The sequence below is a fragment of the Microtus oregoni genome, unplaced genomic scaffold (genome assembly GCF_018167655.1).
Source record: "Microtus oregoni isolate MIOR12 unplaced genomic scaffold, Mior012 000008F_ref0000371, whole genome shotgun sequence".
NCBI classification, from domain to species: domain Eukaryota; kingdom Metazoa; phylum Chordata; class Mammalia; order Rodentia; family Cricetidae; genus Microtus; species Microtus oregoni.
Window position 1 is genome coordinate 54,339,921 of NW_024543067.1, and position 24,022 is coordinate 54,363,942.

The 24,022-nt window shown below is 37.4% G+C and overlaps 1 protein-coding gene across 1 annotated transcript; it reads right to left on the reverse strand.

Annotated features, from left to right (window-relative positions):
* Positions 1-13,952: 13,952 nt before the first annotated feature.
* On the reverse strand, positions 13,953-14,885 carry LOC121451983 (olfactory receptor 8B3-like). Its single transcript, XM_041657827.1, has one exon. The coding sequence runs from the start codon at positions 14,883-14,885 to the stop codon at positions 13,953-13,955; it is 933 nt and encodes a 310-aa protein (XP_041513761.1).
* Positions 14,886-24,022: the final 9,137 nt, after the last annotated feature.

Sequence of the window (24,022 nt, forward strand, 5' to 3'; positions counted from 1 at the left end):
AGAAGACAGGAGGAAATAATCAAGATGAGAGCTTAAATCAATATAATAGAAACGAAGAGAACAATACAAAAATATCAATAAAACAAAGAGTTGGCTCTATTAGAAAATCATCAAGATAGAGAAACCCTTATCCATGCTAACTAAGAGGTTGAAGGAGAATATCCATGTTAACAAAATAGGAAATGAAAAGGGTGACATAATAGATACTAAGGAAAGGCAAAAAAAATTATCAAGTCGTATTTAAAAAAAATATATCCTCCACAAAATCAGAAAATATAAAAGAAATGGTCAATTTTCTCCATAGATACCACTTACTAAAGTTAAAACAAGTTCAGATAAACAACTTAAATAGACCTATAGTTCTAAGGAAATAGAAGCAGTCAGTAAGAGTCTCCCAACAAAAAACAAACAAACAAAGCTTACAACCAGATTTTTGAGGTGAAATTCTGCTAGACTTTCAAAGAACAGCTAAAATCAGTAACCTTCAAATTATTTCACAAATAGAAACAGAATAAACCTTTCCAAATTCAGATCATTAGGCCAAATTCATCTTGATATGCAATTTATACAAAGACTCAATGAAGAAAGAGAATTACAGACAAATTTCACTCATAATCATTGTAATCATTAAAAATTGCTGCAGGTCCCCAAGTGGTGGCCGCGGACCATGTGGCAGCAGGCAGTGGCCTCTGAGAGCAGCCAGCTCCAGGCGGGGGTGGCTACAGGTCCCTGAGCTGTGGCTGGTCCCGGGCAGGTTGGGGGGGGGCAACAGAAACATTAAAATGCTTCAAGTCCCAACAGTTTGCTGCAGGATTCTGGTGGCTGCAGACAGTGGGACCCCAGAGCAGTCAGTCCTAGTCAGGGACTACAACAAGACCATGGGGCAGGTCTCTGAAGGTGGCTTTTTCCCAGTGGCATCCTCTTTGGTGAGCCATGTGTCAGTGGCAGGCAACAGACAAACAGATAGTTACACAATGCAGAGTGATGTTAGATATTTATTTAGTGATTATGGAAGGTAAGGGAGAAGGGCAGAATAGGAAAGAGAGAGAGGAGCCAGAAGCTGCCTTTTCCAGAGGGAGAGACAAATAAGAAGAGAGAGGATAAGGCTGAAAGCAGGAAAGGCGTGGGCATGGCTTGTCTCTTAAAGAGACAGAACATTACAACCACGATGAAAAAATATTCAATAAAATATTTACAAACTGATTTCTGGAACAAATCAAAATTGTTATCCATTATGATCAGGTAGACTTCATCTGAGCGATGCAGGGATCGTTCATCATATGACAACATGTCAATCCACCACATAAACAAACTGAAAGAAAAAAATAATAGCATGTGATCATCTTATTGTATAATATACAAACCTTTGACATAATCCAACATCCCTTCATTATAAGTCTTGGAGAGTTTAGGATACAAGGGACGTAAATGAATATCATTAAGAAAATATATAGCAAGCCAATAACTTCTGCTCCTACACTGGGGCTGCCCACCCAGAGCGGTGAATGTCTGCCTACTGGGCGGGACTCAGGAACCCCATGAAAGGGAGCACGCGCACTTTCAGCTTTTGCGGCAGGGTGTCCTGTGTTCTATTCATCCCCACCCTGCCCCCCAAGTTCTCCCTTTTGTCCACAGGTCATTGGACTACCAGGCATCCATGTTTACATGCTGAGGAGTTCCATCTGGACCGGTGAGTGTGTGCTATCCAGGGGCGGATTGTCCCGGAAGAGAGCACAAACCCCCCTCCCCCAGCTTCCTCTGCAGGACTGTCTTTCTTACTCACAACCCAGCCCCCCAGCACTCCCCCCCAACCCTGCCCTGCTGTATGATAGGACCAGTGCTCAAGAACAGTTTTAAGCTCCTACACTAAGGCTACCCACCCAGAGAGGTGAGTGCCTGCCTACCGGGCAGGCCTCAAGGTCTCCTGCAAGGCAGCCTGGGCACCTTCAGCTTGTGCTCCAGGGGTGCCTCTGCTCTCATGGATCTCGCCCTGCCTGCCCCCTGTTTTTCCTTTTGTCCCCAGATCATTGGGCTACCAGGCGGCCCTGTTTAGGTGCTGTGGAGTTCCATCTGGACAGGTGAGTATGTGCTATCCAGGGGCAGATTGTCCCTGAAGAGAGCACAGACCTCCCCTCCACCAGCTTCTTCTGGAGGGCTGTCTTTCTTGCACACGACCCCTCCCCCAAGCCTGTGTTTTCTGCTGGGTCCTTTGCTTGGCAACAGGTTTCTGCTCCTACACTGGGGCTGCCCACTCAGAGTGGTGAGTGCCTGCCTACTGGGCGGGCCTCAGTGACCCCCGAAAGGGAGCATGCGACCTGCAGCTTTTGCGGCAGGGTGTCCTGTGTTTTACTCGTCCACGCCCTGCCCCCCAAGTTCTCCCTTTTGTCTGCGGGTCATTGGACTACCAGACTTCTATGTTTCGGGGCTGAGGAGTTCCATCTGGATGGGATGGTTCCTGCTTCTACACTGAAGAGATACACCCAGAGAGTCAGTCACAGCAAAGACTGGACCAAGACACCAGGACTCTCCTGGCTCCATTTGAAGGAAGCGATGGGAAGGCGCCAATGCAAGAATTCCTCCAACAAGCTGAAAGGCAATATGACATCACCAGAATCCAGGGATCCCAAAACAAGAAGAATTGTACACCCTACTCTAGAAGAATTAGAAGAACTCGACTCAAAAGTGAATTATATGAAAATAATAGAAGACTTTAAACAGGAGGTGAAAAACTGCCATAAACGATTAGAGATCACAAACAAAAAGGTAGAGGAAATGAATAAATCGCTCAAAGATACCCAAGAAAATCAGGAGAAACAAGAAAAAGCAATCAAACAGGTAAGGGAAGCCGTTCAAGACTTGAAGAATGAAATAGAAGTAATGAAGAAAACACAAACCGAGGGAAGGATGGAGATGGAAAATCTGGGTAAATGAACAGGAAATACAGAGACAAGTACTACCAAGAGAATACAAGAGATAGAAGAAAGAATTTTCAGACACTGAAGATACCATAGAGAAAATAAACTCACTGATCAAAGAAAACAGCAAAACCAACAAAATCTCATCACAAAACATTCAGGAAATCTGGGACACAATAAAAAGACCAAACCTAAGAGTGATCGGGATAGAAGAAGGAGAAGAAGTACAGCTCAACGGTCCAGAAAATATATTTAATAAAATTATAATTATAGAAGAGAACTTTCTCAACCTAAAGAAAGATATTCCTTTGAAGGTTCAAGAAGCATACAGAACACCGAATAGACTGGACCAAAAAAAAAAAAAAACCTCCTTGCCATATAATAATCAAAACACAAAGTATACAGAATAAAGAAAGAATATTAAGAGCTGCAAAGGAAAAAGGTCAAGTTACTTATAAAGGTAAACCTATCAGACTTACACCTGACTTCTCTATGGAAACAATGAAAGCCAGAAGGTCCTGGATAGATGTACTGCAGAAACTAAGAGACCATGGATGCAAGCCCAGACTACTATACCCGGCCAAGCTTTCATTCACTATAAATAAAGAAAACAAAATTTTCCAGGATGAAAAAAATTTAAACAATACGTAGCCACAAATCCAGCCTTACAGATAGTAATAGAAGGAAAATCACAAACCAAAGAGTCCATCAATAACCACAATAACTCAAACATCTAGAAACCCTTCATAGGCACAACTCAAAGAAGGGAAACACACAAACTCTACTACTAAAAAAGTGACCGGAGTTAACAACCACTGGTCAATAATATCACTTAATGTCAGTGGGCTCACCTCACCTATAAAAAGGCACAGGCTACGAGATTGGATACGAAAACAAGATCCAACATTCTATTGTTTACAAGAAACACAGCTTAACCACAAAGACAGGCACCTACTCAGAGTAAAGGGATGGGAAAAGCTTTATCAAGCAAATGGACCTAAGAAACAAGCAGGTGTGGCCATACTAATTTCTAACAAACAGGACTTCAAACTTAAATCAATCAGAAGAGATGGAGAGGGACATTTTATACTCATAACAGGAACAATTCATCAGGATGAAGTCTCAATCCTGAATATCTATGCCCCTAGTATAAAAGAACCCACGTATGTAAAAGAAACATTACTAAAACTCAAGGCTGCCATCAAACCGCACACACTAATAGTAGGAGACTTCAACACTTCTCTCTCACCAATGGACAGGTCAATAAGACAAAAACCTAACAGAGAAATTAGAGAATTATTGGAGGTAATGAATCAAATGGACTTAACAGACATCTATAGAACATTCCACCCAAATAGGAAAGAATATAGCTTCTTCTCTGCAGCTCATGGAACCTTCTCGAAAATTGACCACATACTCGGTAACAAAGCAAACTTCCACAGTTACAAAAAAAAATATCTGTATCCTCCTGTGTCTTATCAGATCACCATGGATTATAGTTAGAATTCAACAACAATGCTACGCCTAGAAAGCCTACAAACTCATGGAAACTGAACAGTCAACTACTGAACCACACCTGAATCAAGGAAGAAATAAAGAAAGAAATTAAAGTCTTCCTCGAATTCAATGAAAATAAAGAAACAACCTACTCAAACTTATGGGAAACTATGAAAGCCGTCCTGAGAGCAAAGTTCATAGCACTAAGTGCCCACTTAAAGAAAACAGAAAAAGCACATATTGGAGACTTAACAGCCCACCTGAAAGCTCTAGAAAAAAAGAAGCAGACTCACCTAGGAGGAGTAGAAGACTGGAAAAAATCAAACTGAGGGCTGAAATCAACAAAATAGAAACACAGAAAACAATCCAAAGAATCAATGAAACAAAAAGCTGGTTCCTGGAGAAAATCAACAAGATTGATAAACCCCTATCCAAACTAATCAAACGACAGAGAGAAAATATACAAATTAATAAGATCAGAAATGAAAAGGGGGACAGACACAGAGGAAAATCAGAGAATCATTAGATCTTACTACAAAAGCCTGTATGCCACAAAACTGGAAAATGTAAAAGAAATGGACACTTTTTTAGATAAATACCATATACCAAAGTTAAACCAGGACCAGGTGAATGACCTAAATAGACCTGTTAGTCACAAAGAATTAGAAGCTCTTATCAAAAACCTCCGTAACAAAAAAAAAAAAACCAAGGACCAGACGGTTTCAATGCGGAATTCTACCAGAACTTCCAAGAAGACCTAATACCTATACTCCTTAATGTATTTCACAATATAGAAACAGACGAGTCATTGCCAAATTCCTTTTATGAAGCTACAGTCACTCTGATACCAAAATCACACAAAGACTCAACCAAGAAAGAGAATTACAGACTAATCTCACTCATAAACATTGACGCAAAAATCCTCAACAAAATACTGGCAAACCGTATCCAAGAACACATCCGAAAAATTATCCATTATGATCAAGTAGGCTTCATCCCAGAGATGCAGGGCTGGTTCAACATACGAAAATCTATCAATGTAATCCATCATATAAATAAACTGAAAAAAAAAACATATGATCATCTCATTAGATGCTGAAAAAGCTTTTGACAAAATTCAACATCCCTTTATGATAAAAGTCTTGGAGAGATTAGGGATAAAAGGGTAATACCTAAATATAATAAAAGCTATTTACAACAAACCGACAGCTAACATCAAACTAAACGGAGAGAAACTCAAAGCCATCCCCCTAAACTCAGGAACACGACAAGTCTGTCCACTCTCGCCATACCTCTTCAATATAGTGCTTGAAATTTTAGCAATAGCAAAAAGACAACATAAAGGGATCATGAGGATTCAAATTGGCAAGGAAGAAGTTAAACTTTTGTTATTTGCAGCTGACATGTTAGTGTACATGAGCGACCCCAAAATCTCCACCAAAGATATCCTACAGCTGATAAACAGCTTTAGTAATGTGGCCGGATACAAGATCAACTCCAAAAATTCAGTCGCCCTCCTATACACAAAGGATATGGAAGAAGAGAGGGAAATCAGAGAAGCATCACTATTCACAATAGCCACAAACATCATAAAATATCTTGGGGTAACTCTAACCAAGAAAATGAAAGATCTATTTGACCAGAACTTTAAGACATTGAAGAAAAAAATTGAAGAGGATACCAAAAAAATTGAAGGATCTCCCTTGCTCTTGGATTGGGAGGATCAACATAGTAAAAATGGCAATTCTACCAAAGGCAATTTATAGATTCAATGCAATCCCCATCAAGGTCCCATCAAAATTCTTCACAGATCTTGAGAGGACAATAATCAACTTTATATGGAAAAACAAAAACCCAGGATAGCCAAAACAATCTAATACAATAAAGGATCTTCTGGAGGCATTACCATCCCTGACTTCAAACTCTATTACAGAGCTACAGGAATGAAAACAGTGTGGTATTGGCATAAAAACAGAAATGTCGACCAATGGAATCATATAGAAGACCTGGATTTTAACCCACAAACCTATGAACACCTCATTTTTGATAAAGGAGCTAAAAGTATACAATGGAAGAAAGAAAGCATCTTCAACAAATGGTGCTGGCACAACTGGATGTCAACCTGTAGAAGAATGAAAATAGACCCCTATCTATCACCATCCACAAAACTCAAGTCCAAATGGATAAAAGACCTCAATATCAATCTGAACACACTGAACCTGATAGAAGAGAAAGTGGGAAGTACCCTACAACAGATGGGCACAGGCGATCACTTCCTAGGTATATCCCCAGCAGCACAGACATTAAGGGCAACATTGAATAAATGGGACCTACTGAAACTGAGAAGCTTCTGTAAAGCAAAGGACACTGTCACTAAGACAAAAGGCAACCCACTGACTGGGAGAGGATCTTCACCAACCCTGCAACAGATAATGGTCTGATCTCCAAAATATATAAATAACTCAAGAAACTATACTTTAAAATGCTAATTAACCCAATTAAAAAATGGGGTACTGGTCTGTACAGAGAATTCTCAATAAAAGAATTTCAAATGGCCAAAAGACACTTTAGGTCATGCTCTACCTCTTTAGCAATCAGGGAAATGAATTTCAAAGCAACTTTGAGATATCATCTTACACCTGTCAGAATGTCTAAAATCAAAAACACCAATGATAGCCTTTGCTGGAGAGGTTGTGGAGAAAGGGGTACCCTCATCCATTGCTGGTGGGAATGCAAACTTGTGCAACACTTTGTAAAGCAGTGTTTAGGTTTCTCAGGAAATTTGGGATCAACCTACCCCTGGACCCAGCAATGCCACTCTTGGAAATATACCCAAGAGATGCCCAATCATATGACAAGAGCATTTGTTCAACTATGTTCATAGCAGCAATATGTTAATAGCCAGAACCTGGAAACAACCTAGTTGTCCTTCAATGGAAGAATGGATGAAGGAAGTGTGGAATATATACACATTAGAGTACTACTCAGCAGTAAAAAACAATGACTTCTCGAATTTTGCATGCAAATGGATGGTAATAGAAAACACTATCCCAAGTAAGGTAACCCAGACCCCAAAAGATGAACATGGTATATATTCACTCATAATTCGTTTCTAGCCATATATATTGGTCATTGAATCTATAATTCGATATCCTAAAGAAGCTAAATAAGAAGGTGAACCCAAAGAAAATCATATAGCTATCCTCCTGGTTATGGGAAGTAGACAAGATTGCCAGGCAAAAATTTGGGATCTTGGATGTGGGGTGGGAGCTGGGTAAGGGGAGATGGGGAGAGAAAAGTGAGAAGGGGAGGATGGGGGGAACTTGGGGAAACGGGATGATTGGGATAAAGGAAGGTTGGATTGGGGAGCAGGGAAGCACATATCTTAATTAAGGGATCCATCTATGTTTGGCAATAGAGTTGGACCCTGAGGGGCTCCCAGGTGCCCAGGGCGAGGTCCCCATATATTTCCTGGAGCAGCTGAGTATAGAGAATCTGAAATGACCCTATCCTATAGCCATACTGATGAATATCTTGCATATCACTATAGAACCTTCATCTGGCGATGGATGGAGATAGAGACAGAGACCCACACTGGAGCACCGGACTGAGCTCCCAATGTCCCAATGAGGAGCAGAAGGAGGGAGAACATGAGCAAAGAAGTCATGACCACAAGGGGTGCACCCACCCATGGAGACAGTGGAGCTGATCTATTGGGAGCTCACCAAGGCCAGCTGGACTGTGACTGAAAAAGCATGGGATGAAATTTGATTCTTTGAATATGGCGGATAATGAGGGCTGCTGAGAAGCCAAGGGCAATGGCACTGGGTTTTGTTCCTACTTCATGTTCTGTCTTTGTGGGAGCCTAGCCAGTTTGGATGTTCACCTTCCTAGACCAGGATGGAGGGAGGAGGACTTTGGACTTTCCACAGGGTAGGAAACCCTGACTGCTCTTCAGACTGGAGAGGGGGGGGGAAGAGGAGTGGTTGGAAATGGAGAGGAGTGGGAGGAGGAGGATGGAAATGGGAGGCTGTGAGGAGGCGGAATTTTTTTTCTGTAAAAAAATATAAAAAAAATTCAACTTCATATGGGAATAAAAAACAGGCTAGTGAAATAATAAAAGAAGTTCTGGAATTTTTACCATTCCTGATTCCAAATTCTACTACAGAGTTATAATAATAAAAGTAGCATCATATTGTCAAAATCAGACAGGTGGATTCATGGAATGGAATCAGAGACCCAGCCAGATTCAAATCCTCACTTTTGCAGACACCTCATTTTTGAAAATAAAGTCATTATCATACAATGGAAAAACAAAATGTACTCATAGGGCAGCTGGGGTGCTCTTATTTTGTCTTGCCACACTGCCATCGGGGTTACATCAATCTGAATGGCCTGCGCTGCCACCTGGGGCCATAGTGGCATAAAAGCCTGGAATGTTACCAAAACCACATCTGGCCTAATGCTTCTACCACAGCAAGGTTCCATGTTGGTGTCTCTGGACCATAGTACTACCAAAGGCCTCATGGATCCCCATGTTCCTGATTACATCCTGTAACTATGTTGAGTTTGGAAGAAATATTCCTATCAGGAACATGACAATCTAGGTAGCCTGCAATCTCACACATGACCATGGTATCATCTGGGCCTAGACTGCTTCTTTGGTCCATGTCTGTTTCAATAGCACAGCAGTAGCCAGCATGTATGTTGATATCCATGCCTCTGGATGCCTTTTTAGGCTAGCTGGTTGCCTTGGATTTGGATAGTCACCTGATACCATGCTGATGTCTAAGGACTTTGCTGAATTCTGAGGTTATACTGATCCATATGGTCTGTGCTCCCATGATAGACATGGTAACAAGAGGGTACAACCTGCTGTTGAAAACATGTCTGGGTTCATGTTTGTCCAGCAGCTTGGGTCTGTGATGATGTCCTCTGCTCATGTTACCACTGATGGTGGGTAATAACAATCATGTGTGTTGAAATCCAGTGCCTACTCTGCTACTCACTAACCTTGGGATATCTGCCCTTCCACTTTCTGGACACTGAAGCAGGAAAGCTAGCCCTTCTCCATCATGGCAGAGCATCCCAACCCCCTTGCACTTAGTAGAAATTGTCCACCCCTCACCATAGGCATGGGAAAGCTGGCCTTGATAGCATGGACCTAATTGTAGTGGTCTTCCCCTCACCTGATGTGGCCATCCAGTAGCCCAGACTAACCAGTTGGGTTACCACACAGACTCATATCCTGAGTCTTGGGCTGGCCCAGCCTAAAATCTACATTATCTGTGACCTGCTAGAGTATGTGAAGGGTTTATTACTCTTGAAAGATAACTGCAGGATCTCTGTGACTCAGGGCAATAGCAGAATATCCAAGATGCGATATTCAACAAGATGAGAGTTCAACAATGGTGTAAAAGAGACATTAAAGCATACCAATGACTCACTGCAATGAATGTTTTGGGTGTGGAGTTGATTGAATAAAAGGATTTACTTTGTGACAGACCACAGCTCCCAATGCCAGTGTTTTATTTGGCTGAGTGTTTGTTTCTCAGCTGCCCATCTCCCAAAATAATCCCACAGAAACTATATTATTTGAATCACTGCTTGGCCAATACCTTAAATGTATTACTAGCTTGTTGCTACTTCTTAAACAACCCATTTCCATTATATTATATTTTACCAGGAGGCTTGGGACCTACCGGCAGCTCATGTTTTTCCTGTCTGGTGTCTCCTGACTCTGCCTTCTTTCTCCCAGAATTCAGTTTAGATTTCCCTGACTAGGTATATTCTACACTATCACAGGCCAATGCAGATTCTTTATTCATTAACCAATAAATAAAACATATATACAGAAGGACTTCCTCTGCCACTACTGGAATGACTGAGGTGTTGGAAAGACTGAAGACCAAGGTGGATATTTATTTGTTTGCTTTCTATTAATTTATTTTTGAGGGCAGATATGGAGAGACAAGAGGATAAGTGGGACTGGAAAAATAAGTGAAATTCTCAAATAATCAATAAAAAATACATTTTTATAAAATTAAAAAATCTCAAATGGATATGCTAGAGATAGCAATAACTCTATAGATGGCTTGGAATGTATTGACACCATAACAGTAGTAAGCTTTCTGACCAATAACAAAGGCTATGCTTTAAATACTTATGTTTCATTGATTTCTTTAAGCTGAATTTTGTGTTTTTCTTCTACAAACTTTTCAGCTCCTTGGTTATATCTTTAGTATTTACTTTTGTGGTGTGTGGCATCTAGTTATTGGAACTTATTGCAGTGGATATGGCTACACAAGTGTATGCAGGCATATAGGTGTGCAAGGGCATGTGCATCTGTACTTGTATGAATGCGAGAACAAAATATCAATAAAGTTATGGCTAATATATGAGAAAAATGTTCTTGTGTATTTATACATCAACTCCTCCTAACAATGTTACGCAATTTTCATTGTAAAAGTCATTCAGATCTTCGATTATGAATATAACAGTAATTCTTCAGTATTTTATTCTTTGGGATTTTTTGGTACATGGAATTACTAAGTGCCATGTGAAACTTTTATTGTAGGCAAGTGGAAATGGAAATTAATGTGCTGGGAATACAACTCAGTGGTAAAGTACTCACTCGCTAATATGAAGCCATGAGTTTGAGCCCAGTCTGTAATCATAATAGTTTTTCTAACAACAATTTAAAGAATTTAATTTGAGAGGCACCTTTACATAGATAACAAAATATGTTAAAATAACATTCTATAAATTGAATTTATAAATTCTCCCTCTACATTATTAATATAGAATAATTTTATTGCTCTTCACAAATCTATACAACTAGGCAGAACCTTGCCTTCCCTCTTTTAATAAATGTAAGTGAAAACTCCTATTCTGGTGTGGTGAACAGGCTGTCTCTGCCCTGGACAAGTCTAGATTCTCCTACAATTTCACATCACATCTGTAAGTTCCCTTCTATGAGATTCATTTTATTCTATTACCATTGAACAACATCATTTGGGACTTTATTCTTCATGTTTGCTCTAGTTTCCTACCTGAGCAGATAAATAACACTCTTATCAATGCTTTTTAAGAACATTTCGTGGTACAAATCAGGATATATACATGAGTATATAAATTTTATATATGGCTATATAAAGCAAGTCCTATAGCAAATTTTTATGAAATGGGCAGTTTATGTAAATAATCAATGGCTAATATGCTCCTTAGTTTTCCTCCTTGGGGTATTTATTCATTTATTTATTTATTTATTTGTGGTAATCAGGTTTGAACCCAATGATTAACACATATTAAGCAAGCACCCAGGATTGACATATTTCCTCAGTATTTCAATTACCCATGTATTCCTGGACCTACTGAGTGCTTGCTCCATCAAATATGGATGCACATACATTTGAATCATTACTCTATTTTATGAACTTGTATTCTGACTATGCTGAAATATCTTCCTGGTTTCCTTAAAGCTTTAGGACCAAAGTGAGGCCTCTTTGTCTCCATATTGCCCATATGCATACAAAGAAAAAGTAGAAAACACAGTCTTGGGTTAGAATGCTGTTTGTTTTGTCTTGAATTGTCCTGGGACACCTCATTGCAACAAATGCTGGCAAATAGCTTTTTTGTAACAGTGTAATCCATCATCTATACTTGATATCATAGGCATTTGGACTATGGATATGTTTTACTACTGTTCCTAATACTATATTGATATGCACAGTGGAATTATTTCCCTTAGACAGTGAGATATTTGTTTTAAAAAATTCATAGGATACCACTCTCCTCCCACATGCTATGTAGGGCAGCCTCTATCTATAATTGAAAGTCTTTCCACAGAAACTGCCTTTTAAAATATTTTTGTTGAATAATTTAAAATGACTCCTGTCTATAAACACTTTCCTAGTCATGTTCATTCACAGAAGAGAAAAAGCCTGTTATTTAAATAATTATATTTTATTAATTCCTTTGTTCTTGATAAAGTTACCATGCCAAACACAGTTCAGTTTGGTGATAGTTTGTGTATTTTGCAGATAAATTCCATGTGGTAATTCCATATGCAAGTCAACTACAATGGAATGATTTCTTTGTCTACTAATCTTTCTTTGGGTTTAATTTTTAAATGTCAATTAGCATAAGTAATTTAACTTATCCAGAGAGAAGTTTCAGTTTCCACAATATTTCTAGGAAGTTCCAGAAGAGATAAAAGAAAGCATAGAAAGAGGATTCCATTGCCTATCCTGAACTGTCTGAAGACTTCTTTCTAACTAGTGTCTCAATGACCAGTTGTTCTTTATTCCTTGACTTAACTGTCCTCACTCTACTTGGACTCAACAAATGTAGCCTGTCTTCAGTTCCCAGTAAAACATTCTTTATTATTCAAAACAATATTAATATACAGTCAATGTGGGTGTTAAAATAATGGGAGATTAATAAAATAAGGGAAATATTAATAATGATCTACAGAAGAAAGTTAAGATTAAGATGATAATATGATTTTCAGAATCCCTCAGTGAGGCTTTCCATAAAAAGGCATGTATGTACTCACTGTATGTTCTTCTTTTTTCCTCATTTAATGACTTGTTGGCACACTTTCTATCCTAGATCTTCTTTTCTTGAGTTACTAGGCACTTAAAACATTTAATTTATTCTCCTTTTATTTTTATAGATGAATAAAACTCCCACTGCAAAACAATGAGGCAAATAAAAAATCCAAAGAAACAGAAAAAAACAAATAAAAAATAACAATGCAAAATAAAGTTACCACTACAACATCTATAGACAAATGTTTCTCACACTGACAAACCATAGTAAAGATTCAAATCTGAAATATAATCTTATGTTCATGTTTAATAAATAATGACAACACACATATGAAAAAGGTATATGGAGTAATAACATGCTTGAAACCTGTGATCACTGGATATTTCTACTGTTTTCATTAAGCTATTGACTACTAATAAATCATATCTATCACATTGGAAGTTGAAAGAGTTATGTTGCTTTCCAATTGAAGATGTACAGAAAACAAAAGAATCAGATGTTTGAACTGCACAGTGAAAATGAAAAAAAAACCTACACATAATGGAAATTTCCATCCTATTGTAACTTCATTTGATGTTTTGAAATTCTGTTTTAATGTAGAAAGGAAAAAAATTGTTTGTAATTAATGAGGGCAATATGTAAGTCATTTCAATTGCAATACTTTTAAACAATAAACAATAAAAATAGTGAAAATGACAATAATGAAGAAGAAAAAATCTGGAAATATTAAAATTAAGTATAGAGGAATCATATTTCATTTTATGATAGAAAGTGGAACATATAAAGAATCATAATTACACCAAGGATTTTTGCCTGTTCAAAAACTAAAACAACAACAACAAAACCAAATAAATAAAAATATATAAATAAAAAGTAAAATATTTTCTACGAAAAAATAGAAGAGCTAAAGTCTTATGCTGAAGTAATGCCCATAATTGAAATTATGTCTCTGCTGAAAACAAGAGGGATAAAGACAACCCTGGTTAATCAAAATCTCCTGCTTATTAAGGTTTTTTTAAAGGCAACTTTAATATCTTTGTTCCTCAAGCTGTAGATTAATGGATTCATCATGGGAACCACATTGGTATAAAAAACAGAATAGATTTTTCCTTCATTCATAAACACCACTGAGGAGGGTTTGAAATATGCAAGTGCACCTGAAACAGAGAACAGAGAAACAACAAGAATGTGGGAGCTGCAGGTGCTGATGGCTTTGGATCTGCCCTCAGAGGAAGGGATGTGGATGATGCTGGAAAGGATGAAACCATAGGAGATAAAGATAGTTGAAGAATAAACAATGATATTGATGGTGCCAAAAACAAAAATGACAAGTTCATTGACATATGGGCTCGTGCAGGATAGCTGGAGCAAAGGAGGAATATCACAGAAGTAGTGGTTGATGGTGTTGGTATCACAGAAACTCAGTCTCAGCATGGATGCAGTGTGAGCTACAGCATTAGAAAATGCAATAGAGTAGGAAACAAGCATAAGGTTCAAACATAATTTAGGAGACATGACAACATTATACGTCAGTGGATTACAGATGGCCATGTAGCGATCATAGGCCATTGAAGTCAGCACATAACACTCAGAAATAATAAAGAAGCAAAAGAAATAGACTTGGGTCATACATTCCATGTAAGAAATGATATTCTCCCATAATATAAGGTTCATCAGCATTTGGGGAGTGAACACAGAACAGTAGCAGATGTCTATAAAGGACAAGTTAAAGAGAAAAAAATACATAGGAGTGTGGAGCTGAGAGTTCAGCACAGTCAGAATTATCAAACACAAATTTCCAAATGTAGTGACCAGATACATTGCTAGGAACAGAAAGAACAAGGGCATTTGGAGTTCAGGCTGATCTGTTAATCCTAACAGAATGAATTCAGTCACCGCAGACACATTGGCTGAGTCCATGTTTCTGTAAGGGAATCTGTGGATACAGAAAGTAGACCTGTATTAGAGGATGATCCACATTAGTCATGGGTCCATCCCATCCACTATGTATATGCTGGAAATGCTTTTCCGTCCTGAACTATACATAGAGAATCCACTGGTATAGTCACAAACAAATTATCCTAAGTCAGAAGAAATTGATGGTGAATTATAGTATGATTTCTGAAAAAGTCACAAGATAAAGGAGAATACAATATGAAGATTTTAACCTCAATATTTCATATCTTCTTTCCCCAGAGCCCTTTCTACGAAGTTAAAATTGGAAGCAGATGACTGGACAGTGCAGTGCTGGCTGCTGTGGTATGAATGAAAAACATATAAATAATCTAAAAATAAAAGCATGAGAGAATCATGGAGAGAATCTGAAAGGCTTGAGTTCTGACCATTTAGGAGAGCCTCACCAGAGATGCTGCAAGTCCCGGTGTCCAATGCCTCCTAACACTCCCTAATCCCTCTGAATACTTTCTACTGCTGGTTTCACTTCAGTCTCATTTTGCACAGGAAAAGAGACACTTCCTGAAATTCATCATATATTAAGAGACATAAAGGGGTAGATTTGGATACAAGAAAGAGAAGAGCAGAAACACAGAAGAGTTTGCAACAGGAAATAATTGTAAGAATATAATATATGAAAAAAGCTCTTTAATAAAATAAAAATACTAATATTCATTTAAATAAAAGAAAGAGGAAAGAAAGAGAGCTATTAGTATACCTGGAATTCAGAACTCAATTTTCAGTTCAATCCAAAGAGTAGTCCTATTTTCCCATTTCTCTCTCTATCTGGATGATAAGTTTCAGATTCCAAAGTTTCAGATCTTTCGATTCAAAGAAGGTATATATAATACTTAATTTTACTGGACCACTTTCTGAATTACAGAACATTATTTGTGATCAAGGATTTGTGTCTTTTCTGGAAGCAGAGAAAGTACCCTTTAACTGCATAGTGTGTGTGTGTGTGCTTATAAACAGGGCTGAAAAATGCCCAGGCTCCTCCTAAATCAAAGACGGAGCTGAGGAAATTGTATTACACCTTGGATCTTGATTCTAATTCTCTGAGGGACCCACAATTACAATCATCATTTCTACTCTTTCTAGAGAAAGTTCATTCCCCTAATATAATTAAGAAGAGAGACTTTTGCCTCCTCAATTATGTGCAGGGAAATCTGAGTTTGTAGTTTTCAATCTCTTGCTTTCTGCATTTAAATAATTGCCCACAGGTCTGGCTTTTGACTTTTTAAATTATGTGTCTGAAAGTTGTAGTGTTGTAGCAAGTCACCAGAAACTTCACAGATGGTATTTTTAAAATTGTATTTCTAACCAAGCAGTGGTTGCACAAGCCCTTAGTGCCAGCCCTTAAGAGGCAGAGGTAAACCCATCTCTGTGAGATTGAGGCCAGTATGGTCAAAAGAACTAGTTCAAGAACAGGCACCAAAGCTACAGAAAACCCTGACTTAAAAAGGAAAAAAAAAATTGAATTTCTAAAACAGAATGATTATAAGAGACATGCTAATATGGAAGGAAAAAATATGAAGGGTCCTCAAATGCTCATAAAAATCTGAAGACAAATGAAGAATCCTGGGAGATCTACAAACAGACAGATAGTCTCTTTTCACAGAATAAATCTACTGCAATTAGCCTCCCAATATCAAGTGATCAACTTTAAACACGTACACAGAAGTAACATTATATGGATGAAGAGGTTGTATTCACATATGTAGGAATATGTTTATATATATATATATATATATATATATGTATATTTAAATGAAAAAAGACCCACAAGGGTGGAGAGTTAAAAAAAAGGGATCTGAGAAGGTATGGAAGAAATATGGCATATGAGTCTCATATTTCATATGAAGCCAAACTTAAATCACATTTACTCTTTACAATGAATATATACTATGTAAATTTTGAAAATTAATAATCTTAGCATCAAGTTATTCATTGAATAGCATTATGTGTAATATTCATATGGAAAACTATTAGGTGCTTTTAACAAATGTAAAATAATTAAGTATTCAAAAATAAATCTTTCAATATTTGAAACAGTAGAGAATTACAAAATGTTTGTGTATTCTACGAAGAATACAAGCATTATACACTTGAAAATACATGCAAACAGATTATATTAAAAATTTACAGAGCTCACAATATGCAATGAAAGAATATTAATTAGGATATACAAACAAGGTTTTGTATATTCTAAGCTGAAAGACACTTTCCATTGTTTCTGTAGAATCAATAAAACTGTGAAACTTAAAATTGTTTTAACATTATGCAAAATGATGAAACAGATTGACAGATGGCTTTTCTTTTATGAATTATTCCATACTTCGTCAGGATTCTCTCATGTTCTCATTTATTTTATTGATTTTTATGAAGCTCTACATCTTTCTCTGCTCCCCTTCCTGCCTCTCCCTGCTCCTTCAACCTTCTCCCAAGGTCCCCATGCTCCAAATTTACTCAGGAGAGCTTGCCTTTTTCTACTACTCATGTAGATTAGTACTATGGATGTCTCTCTTCGAGTCTTCATTATTGTCTAGGTTCTCTGGGCTGATTTTCTTTGCTTTATGTTTAAAAACCACTTATGAGTGAGTACAGGTGATAATTGTCTTTTTGGGTCTGGGTTACCTTACTCAAAATGATGTTTTCTAGCTCTTTCCTTTGCCTGCAAAATTCAAGATGTCATTTTTTTTTTCTGCTGTACTCCATTGTATAAATATACCACATTTTCCTTATCCATTCTTCGGTAGAGGGGCATATAATATACGTTGTTTCCAGGTTCTGGCTATGACAATCAATGCTGCTATGGGCATGGTTGAACACATGTCATTGTGGCACAATTGAGCATCCTTTGAATATATACCCCAAAGTGGTATTATTGGGTTTGGCGGAATGTTGTTTCCTAATTTTCTAAGAAATCACCACACTGATATCCAGAGGGGCTTTAATAGCTTCATCCCCACTTCCCTTTACCCTACAGCCTCTCCAGCATAAGTTGTCATCAGTATTTTTGATCTTGGCCATTCTTACAGGTGTAAGATGGAATCTCAGAATTGTTTTGATTTGCATTTCTCTGATGACTAGGAATGTTGAACATTTCCTTGAGTATCTTTCAGTCATTTTAGATTCCTCTGTTGAGAATTCTCTGTTTAGGTCTGTACTCAATTTTTTTATTGGATTATTTGTTCTTTTGATGACCAATTTCTGGAGTTGTTTTTATATTTTGGAGATTAGACCTCTGTCTGATGTGAGGTTAGTGAAGATCTTTTCCCATTCTGTAGTTTGTTGGTTCATTTTTCTTTTTAACTAATTCTTACTCGGTGGTTATTGACTGGATCGTTTGGCTGCATTTCACCTAATTGAGACAGGAATAAAGATGCGAGGATACACTGCAATCCATTCATTCAAAGAGTATCTAAATGTGACCCCATAGGCATACACATTTGGATGGAGAATTTTTAATAAAGATGTAACCATTTGTAGATTATTTAGATATTCCCAGAAAATTCTGTTACTGCTCTAGCAGTTCTATCTTCAAAAATTGTCCCTTCTTGTCCAACTGTAACTGCTCCCTAGAGAATGCCACAGTTTTCAGATGGGGCACACTAAACCCAAAAGTTATGTCCTCTTGTTCTCACTTACATTCCTACACAAGTCTCTACGAGGATTTCAAGCTTTATGGTTATTCCTTGTAAATAATTAATAATTTCGACTTAAATTAATTTATTCCATTTGAAATGTATGAGCTCCATTTTAAAACTTATAAATTGCAGTAGCTATGAAATGTTCCTTATTTGTTTTAATGATTAAAAGAAAATTAAGTTGATCAAATCAGACTATCATCATCTTAAACTTGAAATCATAGAGCCTTGAAGAATTTGGCCTAACTGATACTACTAGACATTTAATTTATTGTTGGTAGACAGAAAGATGGATCAATAACTACCTTTAGAAACAGACAGACAAGTAGAGAAGAACCTGCATTTTTTTTCAGTTTATGAACATCTAGTAGTCATCAAGGTCAACACTTACTTTCTCCATGGTTTCAGTGTACATATCCTTTACTGTATAACTAAGCCACTATCCACACATTTTGATAAGTGCCAATATTGTTGAGTTTCCCATTCTATGTAAGATAGGTCAAGTTTGGTGAACTTCTCAAAGAGCTTAGTCAGCACCTCCCACCATTCTCAATGTGGGCTGTGTATTACCTATTTAAAAAAAAAAAGTTTGTAAGGTCTTTTGTTTTCATTATCTTCTACATCAAATTAAAGTGAGAATGTGATATTGGAGCATTGTTTTCTTTGTTTCCCTTTAATAAATATACTGACGTGTTCTCTGTACAAATTACAGATGCCCATTCACTTTAAAAAGTTTCGAAAGACTCTGTTTTCATTAGCACTTTATTTACATAGACAAATGTTTCAAAAATGGAATCTCTAGTTGAATGATGTTACAACACAACTTTACCATTTCCATAATTTCTCATCCTATTTAGCAATGTACTATATAATAATATTGTTAATAAAATCTTTGACTGACTGTTCTCTCTCATTTTCATTAAGAACATGCAGCTAGCATGTCAGTGGTGGTACACACCTTTTATCCTTGTACCTGGGAGCCAGAGACAGGTGGATCTCTATGAGTTTGAGGCAAGCCTGGTCTTTCCATGACAGGCTGCAAAAACACAGAAACCCTGTCTTGATAAACCAAATATATATATATATATATATATATATATATATATATATACAAAAAAGAGCATGCATCTAATTTTTTTATCCAATAATGGAAAACAGTTATTCGAGTGAATAAGTTTGCATTTTTCTCTTATACATAGATTTCTTTTTTGCCCTAATAACTTGCCTTTGAAATTATAACTTAGATCATCTAGTCTCTTGCGTACATTCTAGAGAACAATTATCTATTTTATTTGTATGTGACAGAAATATCAGGCTGCTTAAAGACATTCTCAATAAAAATCTCATTTTACGCCTGCAAACAACATGCTATGTTTCTAGTGGACAGGTTTTTATATGTTTTATATGTAGATGAAATCATACGAATGTAAAATGTACTTTTGCTTCCTGCTTGTTGTATGTTGCAGACATGAATGTGATGATAATCTTAAGACTTTGAGTATGAAATGAAGGTACTAGATGTTTTATAAAACTCCCATAACTGATGGGTTGGTAGTTTTAGTATTGGAAAATTTGTCATCAAAAGTTATCCTAAAATTCAAAGAATTTTCTACAAAATTCATTGCAATTCTTAATAGCAATTGAAAATCCATGAGCACTCTTTCCACATATACACTCATATAATAACTGAAAAAATATTGGGTACAATTTATAACATTTTCTGAAAAGGCTTTATTTTTTTATTAAATTAACCACTTTTGTAGAATATACAAAGAGCTTCTTATTATAAAATAAAAATGTTTATAATTTCTGACTTGTTAATGATTTCCTTTTCTTGAAGAGTAAACATTCATTTAAAATATGATTTGTTTTGTAAAAATAAATAAGCACACTTTTGTGCTTGACAATGAGGGCTGACTGAGAAGCCAAGGACAATGGCACTGGGTTTTGATTCTATTTCATGGACTGGCTTTGTGGGAACCTAGTCTGTTTGGATGCTCCCCTTCCTAGACCTGGATGGAGGAGGGGAAGACCTTGGACTTCCCTGGGAACCCTGACTGCTCTTAGGACTGGAGAAGGAGAGGTGAGAGTGGGAGGAGTGTGGGGGAAATGGGAGGAGGGCAGGAGGTGGAAATTTTTAATAAATAAATAAATAAAACAATGACATCTTGATTTTTTTTATTCAAATGAATGAAATTATAAAACACTATCAGGAGTGAGATAACCCAGGACCAAAAATACTAATGTGTTATGTACTCACTCATTAGTGGGTATTAGTCATAAACAAAGGACATTGAGACTATAGTTCATGATCCTAGAGAAGCTAAGGAATATGGTGAACCCAAAGAAAAACATATATAGATCCTCCTGGAAATTGGAAGCAGACAAGATTGCCTGGAAAAATTTGAGAGGATGGGAGCAGGGGGCATGGGAAAAAAGAGAGAAAGGAAAGAGGGGTTTAGAAGGGGAGGGTTGGGGAGAGCTTGAGGGAATAGGATAGTTGAGATGGAGGAAGGACAATCATGAGAGCAAAGAAAGTGATAGCTTTTTTCTTTTCTTTTTTTCTTTCTTTCTTTTTTTTTTTTTTTTTTGAGACAGGGTTTCTCTGTAGTTTTTAGAGCCTGTCCTGGAACCAGCTCTTGTAGACCAGGCTGGTCTTGAACTCACAGAGACCTGCCTGCCTATGCCTCCCGAGTGCTAGGATTAAAGATGTATGCCACTACAGCCCGGCTGGAAAGAGATGTCTTGATTGAGGGAGTCATTTTGGTGTTAGCAAGAAACCTCGCTCAGGAAAATTCCAAAGAATCCACTAGGAAGACTCCAACTAAGACCTTAAGCAATAAAGGAGAGAGGGTGCCTGAACTGAACTTGTCCCAGTCCAGCTGGCCTTGCTGAGCTTCCACCATCTCCGTGGGAGGGCACGCCCCTCGCAGTCCTAACTTCCTTACTCATGTTCTCCCCCCTTCTGCTCTTCATTTAGACTTTGGGAGCTCAATCAAGTGCTCCAATGTGGGTATCTTTCTCTATCTCCATCCATGGCCAGATGAAGGTTCTATGGTGATGTGCAAGATATTCATCAGTATGGCTATGGGATAAGGACAGTTCAGGCACCCTCTTTTCGGCTGCCCAAGGAACAAGCTGGGGATATCTCCTTGGATACCTGGGAACCCCTCTATAGCCAAGTCTCTTGCCAACATTAAAATGGCTCCCTTAATTAAGATATCTACTCCCCTGATCCCATATCCACCCTTCCTCTATCTCAACCATCCCATTTCCTCAAGCTCCCCCCAATCCTCCCTTTCTCCCTTCTCTCTTCCCATCTTCCCTTACCCCCACTCCACTCCCACCCCCGTGCTCCCAATTTTTGCCTGGCAATCTTGTCTACTTCCAATATCCAGGTGGATAACTATATGTTTTTCTTTGGATTCACCTTATTTAGCTTCTCTACGATCATGAATCATCAATGTCCTTTATTTAAGGCTAGAATCCACTTATGAGTCAGTACATACCATATTCATCTTTTTGGGTCTGGGTTATCTCACTTAGTAAAGTGTTTTCCATTTCCATCCATTTGCACCCAAAATTCAAGATGTCATTGTTTTTATCACTGAGTAAAACTCTAATGTGTACATGTGCCACACCTTCTTTATTCATTCTTCTATTGAGGGGCACTTAGATTGTTTCCAGGTTCTGACTAATACAAATAATGCTGCTATGAACATAGTTGTACAAATTCTTTTGTAATATGATTGAGCATCTTTTGGGTATATTCCCAAGATTGGTAATGCTGTATCCTGAGGTAGGTGGACTCCCTATTTTCTGAGAAACTGGTACACTGATTTCCAAAGTGGTTGCACAAGTTTGCATTCCCACCAGTAATGGATGAGTGTTCCCCTTACTCCACATCCTCTTCAGCCTAAGCTATCAGTATATTTGATTTGATGGTATCTCAAAGTTATATTTATTTGCATTTCCCTGATAGCTAAGGAAGTTGAACATGTCCTTAAGTATCTTGTTTAGTTTAGTACACCATTTTAAATGGGTTATTAAGAATTTTAATGTCTAATTTCTTGAGATCTTTATATTTTTTATATCCTTTTTATGACGTGGAGTGGTGAAGATCTTCTCCCATTTAGTAGGTTGCGTTTTCATCTTATTGACAGTGTCCATTGCTTTACAAAAGGTTCTCAGTTTCAGGAGGTCCCATTCATTCATTGTTCCTCTTATTGTCTGTACTACTAGGGTTATAGTTAGGAAGTGGTCTTCTGTATCCATGCATTTAAGGCTACTTTCTCCTCTATCAAGTTCAGTGTGGTCAGATTTATATTGAGGTCTTTAATCTATTTATTTAAATTTGCATTTTTGTGGCAATAGATAAGAATCTATTTTCATTCTTCTACAGGTTGACATCCAGTTATGCCAGTACCATTTGTTGAAGATGCTTTTTTTCTATGTATAATTTTAGTTTTTTTGTCAAAAATCAGGTGTACCTGGGGTCATTTTTGTACACTATCATATCATCTTCAAATAAAGAAAGTTTGACTTCTTTCTTTTCATTTTGAATCCCTCATATTGTCTTATTGCTATTGCTAGAACTTCAAGCACTATGTGGAAGAGATATGGAGAGAGTGGCCAGCCTTGTCTTGTTCCTGATTTTAGTGGAATGGCGCCGAGTTTCTCTCCATTTAATTTGATGTTAGCTGGTGGCTTGCTATATATTGCTTTTATTATATTTAGATATGATCCTTGTATCTCTAATCTTTATCATAAAGGGGTGTTGAATTTTGTGAAATGCTTTTTGAGCATCTAGTGAAATGATCAGATGTTTTTTTTTCTTTCAGTTTACTTATACGATGGATTACATTGATAGATTTGTGTATGTTGAAGCAGCCCTGTATATCTGGGATGAAGCCTACTTGAGAATAATGGATAATTTTTTGATATGTTATTGGATTTGGTTTGCCAGCATTTTATTGAGAATTTTTGCATCGATGTTTATGAGTGAGATTGGTCTGTAATTCTTTATCATGATTAAGTTTTTGTTGTGTGTGTGCAGTTTTGTTCGCAGGGTAACTGTAGCCTCATAAAAAAAGTTTGGCAATGAGCATTCTGTTTCTATCATGTGGAACACTTAGAGGAGTATAGGTATTAGCTCTTAGAAGTTCTGATAGAATTCTGCACTTAAACAATCCGGCCCTGGGCATTTTTTTTTTTTTGGTTGGGACACTTTGATGACAGCTTCCATTTCCTCATGACTTATCAGTCTAATTAAATTGTTCACCAGGTCTTGATTTGATTTTGGTACATGGTATCTATCTAAAACATTGCCCATTTCTTTTACATTTTCCAGTTTTCTTGAGTACAGGCTTTTGTAGTAAGAACTAATGATTCTCTGAATTTCCTCAGTGTCTGTTGTTATACCCCCATTGTCATTTATGATTTTGTTAATTTGGG